We start from the raw sequence: 7,219 nt of genomic DNA, 5'->3' as shown, positions 1-7,219 counted from the left end.
CACAGTGGGCGGGCAAGAGTCTTCCCCCTCCGTGCAATGACTATTTCACCGCCGAGCTGCCACCAATGCTTTAAAATACATTGCTGGGTCTCTTTTGTACCATTGTACTACTGTGGTGAGGGGGGCCTGCGGGCCCCCCCTAGCTGGGGGCCCGGTCGCAGTTGCGACCGCTGCGACCCCTATAGCTACGCCACTGGTGGGATTACATCAGCTGTGACCCAAGAAAAATGCGGTTGCCAAACTATTTTGCTGAGCACATGCAGGACCCCTTGATAAAGCTACAGGCGAAACGCGCTTCGGGGCGCTACTTCACATCTTGGGTCATACTAACACTCTCCTAAATATGGGTAAGTGCATCATCTAGGCTTAATTAGGTCTTATGTCATATATCTAATGCACTAGTCACTTTGAGTAAACATAAGCTTTTACACTGAGCTTCCTACACTTCGCTTCCGTGCTATCCTTATTTAAGCCTACCTATACTAATGTATCTCGTATTGGAGTTTACATTAATCTAACCTCTCACGCTATATACAAAATTTATGTACATACTTTTGATTAATGTATATATTGGTGATCCAGATACAGATTTGTTTTAGATTCTCTGTTTTTGTTGTTTTGTTGTTATTAATAAAGATTGTCTATTTTTCATACTCGATAAACATGGACTCTTTTGTTCTCTAGTTTATATATATATATTGCTTCCTGTGTGATTTGTTTGCTATGCTAAGACTAAGGGCCACTTGGGCCTGAAACCGGTCAGTTTCTGTTCTATATGTTGTCCCTGATTTTATGGAACCTCAATAAAAGCTGCATTTTGTTGAAGATATTGATGCTGAAACCTTCTTGCCTTTTCTGCTACAATTTGGTGCAGTCCTGCACCCTCCGCGAGTCAACTTGGTTGGTGAGCTGGATAAAAATGAACTGTTAAGATTCTCAAGTCGGTTTACAAGAAGTGCACATTCACTTGTCTTTTGGAGAAGACGACATTGGGGGAGTTTAGCAAATTTATTACATGGACATCCAATGGGAATAAAGACACGGACACAAAGATGTAAGGGGCAAAAAGAAGATTTTATTTGTAGTTCTAGGAAGTGGTTGATTTTATGTGTTCACAAGGTTATTACTTCTATTTGTGGGGAATGTTATGGCTGAGTTGATCCAGAGGAAGGCGAAAACCCCTAAGAGGAAAGAGCCAATTGTCCTCATGTAAGGGGGGAAAATTCCTTCCTGACCCCAAATATGGCGATCAGAATAAATCCCAGGATCAAAGCCAATGTGTACATCTATCTGTTCTATGTGTCTGTGTCTATACTTGTGTCTATGTGTATATATATATATATGTGCTGTTTCTATCTATGTGTGTGTTATCTCAATGTAGGTGCGATGTGTGATACTTACCTGGCCTGTGTCTTACTAGAAATCAGTGAGTTCAGGGATAATAGCCGCTCTGGTAAGATCACTGGTACTCAGCAGGCCCCAGGACTACAATATACGGCTATTTTTCCTGAACTCACCAGGTCTCAGATGGAAAAAAAAAGCACAGGCCACTCCTGGGGGTGTAGAGGGTCTTCAGGAGGTAGTGATGTCTGATGCCAGCCAGAGGTTAGAGGATGGAAAGCCAAGGTCCTGGGGCAATAACATGATGGAAAATGCGGCATATAGATGGTATAGAGAGAGGATGCTATAGGCAAGCCGAGGTCATACACAGCAGAGGCATGGGTCAGGAGGCACAAAGTTCTGGGCAGTAGGCACGGGCTGATCCTGCAAGATGGAACATCACTTCTAGAGAAGGAGGATCTTACCGGGCCCAGCTTGGTGATGTGAAGGAGAATCCGGCCACGGGGTAAAGGTGTTTTTTATCCTCCGGCCACTGCAGGTGTTGGTTCTCCAGAACTGCCTTGAATGGTATAAATGGAGGCTGTGCTCTCCTCCCCTCCAGTTCCTCCCAGCCGATGGTGTTAAAGAATGGATGGTCTCTGATGTTCTTATACACACCCAGCCGCTTCTCAGGATTCTTACGCAGCAGTTTTGTTAGCAGATGTTTTAGGTCAGCATTCAGCCAAGATGGAAATGTAGGCTTTGCGGTGGTGATGGATTTGTAAGCCTTTTTAATGCTGGAGCCATCGTAAAATGGGGAGCATCCTGCTGACATCCAAGACACAACAATCCCCAGGCTCCACCAGTCAACTGCCACGTCATAATCCTTTTCCAGAAGCACCTCAGGGGCCATATAATCGTATGTTCCCGTCACTCCATTGATCTTAGTGGAGGAGGTGACGCCATCTTGGGCAAGCCCCAGGTCTATGATGCGGATGTGTCCATCTTTATCCAGCATGATGTTATCTGGCTTTATATCTCTGTAATGAAATAAGACAGATGACACATAAAAAAAGAGAATGGAAAATCAACCCAGTGAGGCAATAATACAGGAGACATGGGATGTACCGCTGCAAAACCAGGCACAATGCAGGACTCTGGGAAAGCTGGGTGCATTATTTACAGCATAGAAGAAAACCAAGAGATGTGGGGAAGTTCTGCTTACCGGTGGACGATGTTGTGTCCATGGAGGAACTGGAGGCCACATACTATCTCTGCTGTGTAGAATCTGATGGGGAGAACACAGTGTAGTATCAATGACATAAAATCATTCTCTGGCAGTTCCCTAATATCATGTTATTATCAGTGTCTGTCGCCACCAGCAGAGAAGAGGCGCTGTTTATGGCAGCCTGTACACCCTTCGTTCTCTGCATTGTTCTTTGTCTGACCTGTCATGTCCTCGTTTTTCCACCCTTTAGTCGGCCTCATGCACACGACCGTAAAAACTCCCGTTATTACGGGTCGTAATTACGACCCATAATAACGGGCTCATAGACTTCTATTGGCCACGGGTACCTTCCCGTTTTCTTACGGGAAGGTGCCCGTGCCGTTGAAAAAGATAGAACATGTCCTATTTCAGGCCGTAATAACGGCACGGACAGTCCATAGAAGTCTATGGAGCTCCCGTAATGACGTGTGGCTACATGTGTGCACCCGTCATTACGGCAGCGTTGCTAAGCGACGTCAGTAAATAGTCACTGTCCAGGGAGCTGAAAGAGTTAACTGATCGGCAGTAACTCTTTCAGCACCCTGGACAGTGACTACCGATCAGAATAAAGAGCAACCTGTAAAAAATAAAAACAAAAGACGTTCATACTTACCGAGAACTTCCTGCTTTCTCCAGTCCGGTCTCCCGGCCGTTGCCTTGGTGACGCGTCCCTCTCGACATCCGGCCCGACGTCCTGGCCGTCCCTGGATGACGTTTCAGCCCATGTGACCGCTGCAGCCAATCACAGGTCAATCACAGGCTGCAGGAGTCACATGGACTGCCGCGTCATCCAGGGATGTCGGGCTGGATGTGAAGAGAGAGACGCGTCACCAAGACAACGGCCGGGTAAGTATGAATTTCTTTAACTTTTATTACAGAAAGGGCTGTCCCTTCTCTCTATCCTGCACTGATAGAGAGAAGGGGCTGCCGATTAGTGCAGTGCTATTTTGCCGCCAAAAACTTGCCCGTAAATACGTGTGGAATACGGGTGACACCGGACCCATATTTACGGGCACGGGTCCGTAAATACTGGTGCAAAACGGGTCGAATACGTGTGACACCGGACCCGTATTTACGCCAGTATTTACGGATGGGAAAAAATACGGTCGTGTGCATGAGGCCTTAGTCCACTATCTTTTCTGTATTGTTCCCTCTGTCTCCTGATCAGTCATTTACTTACCTTACATTGCCGATGTCCAGGCAGCCGCACATTTTGATTAAATCCTCCAGGCTGCCGCCAGACAGATACTCGGTGATGAAATAGGCTCGGTCCTGAGACTGATGTGCGGCATAGAGGTGGCATAAAAATGGGCAGTCTCGGGCCTGCAGGAGTATCCGTCGCTCTCTCATTAAAGTTGCCGCATTGTCCCCTCTTTTGTTGATAACCTTGATGGCCATGTAGGTGTTTTGGCTGGGGACTGATGCCAGGACCACCTGAAGAAAAGAGATGACAAATTATATTTGGAAGTGGTCACAGATGAAATTCTTATACCTTTAGTACATGGGTGATTTATCTGCTGGGGTCTCTGGTTGTTCTATTGCCTAAGAGAGGGGGCTGGATGGACTGTGTGGTGGTTAGTTAGGTAGTGGCCAGGACGCTACAGCTGAGCAAAAGTAAGCAAACATAATGTAGTGTCTGTTCTTGGGTACTTTATGGGGACCACTTTTAGGATTATTTACCTTACCCATACGACATCGGTATAACTGGAGCAAACTGTATATAGGACTGTGGGGTCAGTGTTCTTTTATAGACCCACATTGGATGTAGTAGCGTTGTAATAAAGGAATAATGGTAATTGAGGGACCCTAATAAAGAATTTACATTGGGACACAGGAGCTATAAGTTACATCCCTGACAATGCACCTTTCCCAAACTCTTCATTCCCTGAGATCATCTCTCCAGCACAGTAAAATACCTCGTTCTAGCAGATGGGACCTAATGTGGAGGCTTATTACAGCGCAGCACTATAGACGGAGTGATAGCCTAAAATGGCAGATAACAGAAAACAATAGATTACATTCAATTGCACAGCTGAAGTTAGGTACACTGCCCCTTTGACAGGAATTAGGGAGTTGAACACCTATAGAGACATGAGTGCTAAACCTAAAATGCAATAAAAATTACATAATAACAAAAAGAACAAGTTACAGACTACATAAAACAGAGAATGGACAAATATCTGGTCACATAAGTAAGGAAGATGAATGATGCACCAGACCTGTAGCTCAAGTTATAATAGTAGGGGCAGGATGGTACAGCTGACAGTAAAAAAAGAAGAGTAAAAGTAATACATTGTAAATCACTGCATACAAAACCTGCAACCCTATCAGCAATACAATAGTTTGTAGGGAAAGAGCCTCAGAGCAGTAGCCATGAATACCCAGAACACCTAGGAATTAAGGAGTCGTAAAACTTACTTCGCCAAAGCTGCCCCTACCCAACACCTGATGAAAGGTGAAGCGACTGATGTTAATTTTGGGGTAGGGGCTGGATGTTACAGGGTCCCGGCTGCCACCTGGTCCTGGCTCCTCATCCTCTAATGCTCTGGCTTTCTCTCCTCTCTTCTTCTTTATCTCTATAAATCCACTGCTGTCCTCTTCCCTCTTCCTCTTGTCATCTTCTCTCTTTTTCTCGCCGTCTCCACCTTGTCCAATGCACGCCATTTAATAATATCTCGCAGAAAACAAAGATGTCCGTCCAATCACTGCCGTTGACAGTTGAAAGTAGATGGCAGTTGGCCGTGTGCAGGTCACATGATGTCACAGCAGAACCATGAAACATCAGGTGGCACTTGCCTGCCAGTGGGCCATGTACCTCATCTGCCATATGCACTGTGATATGGGCATCATGAGTGATAGTCCAGTGTCCAGAGCAATGGAGAAATTCATGGCTGGTTCTTCTAGTGTTGTATCATTAGTAGATGGGGCAGGTGATATGACTTTAGTGGTGCTCATAGTTCATCAGAAACTCTGCTGGAATTTTAGAATAAGTGCAGTTGTGTGGAAATAGAAATGAAGCGTTTGGAGCAATAAACCATAAATTATTCTTGCTGCTAATGACAGAAATAACAAATCCTTGTGAGGAGCCGGAGCCGGCCCACAAACAGCAGCCAGGAACATTGTGGCCTATTAGGCCTTATTGCCAGACCAACACCTGTAAATGGAAGGGTTGCCCTTGGCCCTTTCTGTGATATTGTACAGCAAGTCAGCCATCATCGCCTACCTGAGTCGTATCTTATCCTGTGCCTCCCATATTGGGTAGAACTGAGTATACCTGTAGCTGTGGCATCTTCAGTGCCGGCCTGAAATTAACATTTGAGTTTGCAAATATCTCCTGTCTCCATATCATCTATTCCATGACACAACCTCCACCAGACCCCATACCATCCAGGGCCCCACCTTACATTTCCATGACTGTTAATGGTCAGTACCCGCAGTGCAGATCTGGGTGTACAGGGAGGAGATTTCTGCTTTTTTGGAAGGGAGAAATTTGTTGAAGGAAAGGATTCTATAAAGATTAAAGTTGAATTTATCCACAATGATGTTTTATTCTGAGGTGTGAAATGTTAGAAAGGCTTCATGTAGAAATGTTAGGAGTGATCTTTTTCTACATAACCGGTCATGGTTTGGGTCAATGTTGGGGGTTTTACTAATATATATATTACTGGGGGTTGGAGCTCTGTTCTGCTTGTTGAGAGCTCTGATGCTCCATCTGGCTTCACTACTAACTAGAAGAAATCTGTTGGCCAAGCATGGATGTTATACCATATGATAAACATAAGGGGGAGGGGTGATTGGTGGCGGCACTGCCCTGTATGGCAATAAATATGCATCCAGGTGCTCCGGACAGGTAAACATGTCTCATCCACAGCATTTTCTTGCTCTTTTATCACTTTCTTCAGTTCAGTTAATCGTCTGAGCTTCAGGAATCAGCAAGTCACACAGTGGCAGAAGTTCTAGTAGTAAAATACAGTTTCAGCTCTGTTACTAACACTTTTATAGAGACACTGTGGCTGGTATATGTAAGGGCACTTATGGGCGCAGTTGGTAAAGCTTATGGGGGCTCTAGCTGGCATTTTCAGAAACTCCTACTATATTACGATGGGTATCACAATGGGGTTACTGCTGCCTGGGGAAATATGGTCAGACAGTCCTGCGGTCCGTAATTGGACCGTGGGCTGTCTGCTTATATAAGGTATGTCCCTCGATCGTGTTACAGGGATTCTCTGTGACATGATCAAAGGGAGGACCCCCTCAATCTATCCCTTTGAATGCCGCTATCAGAAATACTATTTAGTGTAGGGACCCATTTGTGAGAGGCACCTTGTCATAGTAGGTGAGTTCACACAATTTGATCAACATGTGCGCTAAGAATTTCACATTTATAAGTATAGTAAATATAGCAGTAATGCAATTTAACCCCTTCCCGACAGCCATTTTTTAATTTAATTTTTTCCACCCCATCTTCCAAAAGCCATTACTTTTTTATTTTTGGTCGATATAGTCATATGAGGGCTTGATTTTTGCGAGACGAGTTGTAGTTTTTCATGGCACCATTTATTGTACAATATAATGCAGTAGGGAACAAAAAAACAAATATTTGAGGGGTAGAAAATGAAATAAACTGTGATT

At 44.8% G+C, this 7,219-nt stretch overlaps 1 protein-coding gene across 1 annotated transcript; it reads right to left on the bottom strand.

Annotated features, from left to right (window-relative positions):
- Window positions 1–1,693: 1,693 nt before the first annotated feature.
- Window positions 1,694–5,299, bottom strand: LOC142658713 (protein kinase C theta type-like). The gene is made up of 4 exons (XM_075834320.1): window positions 5,006–5,299; window positions 3,768–4,021; window positions 2,546–2,608; window positions 1,694–2,360 (listed from the first exon to the last, which is right to left on the bottom strand). Exons 1-4 carry the CDS (start codon window positions 5,249–5,251, stop codon window positions 1,802–1,804), a joined length of 1,122 nt encoding a protein of 373 aa, XP_075690435.1. The 5' UTR covers window positions 5,252–5,299; the 3' UTR covers window positions 1,694–1,801.
- Between the last annotated feature and the right edge of the window lie 1,920 nt (window positions 5,300–7,219).

This window comes from Rhinoderma darwinii, chromosome 8 (genome assembly GCF_050947455.1).
Source record: "Rhinoderma darwinii isolate aRhiDar2 chromosome 8, aRhiDar2.hap1, whole genome shotgun sequence".
In the NCBI taxonomy this organism is placed as follows: domain Eukaryota; kingdom Metazoa; phylum Chordata; class Amphibia; order Anura; family Rhinodermatidae; genus Rhinoderma; species Rhinoderma darwinii.
Note: the sequence above shows the minus strand (reverse complement) of the source record. Positions and strands in the feature narration are given on the sequence as shown.

What these genes read in the sequence shown, in the direction of transcription:
- LOC142658713 (XM_075834320.1), bottom strand. Translation starts at nt 5,251, where the DNA reads ATGGCGTGCATTGGACAAGGTGGAGACGGCGAGAAAAAGAGAGAAGAT. An exon ending in GTAGGGGCAGCTTTGGCGAA is followed by an intron (nt 4,022 to 5,005) that starts GTAAGTTTTACG and finishes TCTTTTCTTCAG; the next exon opens with GTGGTCCTGGCATCAGTCCC. An exon ending in CTGGACATCGGCAATGTAAG is followed by an intron (nt 2,609 to 3,767) that starts GTAAGTAAATGA and finishes TCTCCCCATCAG; the next exon opens with ATTCTACACAGCAGAGATAG.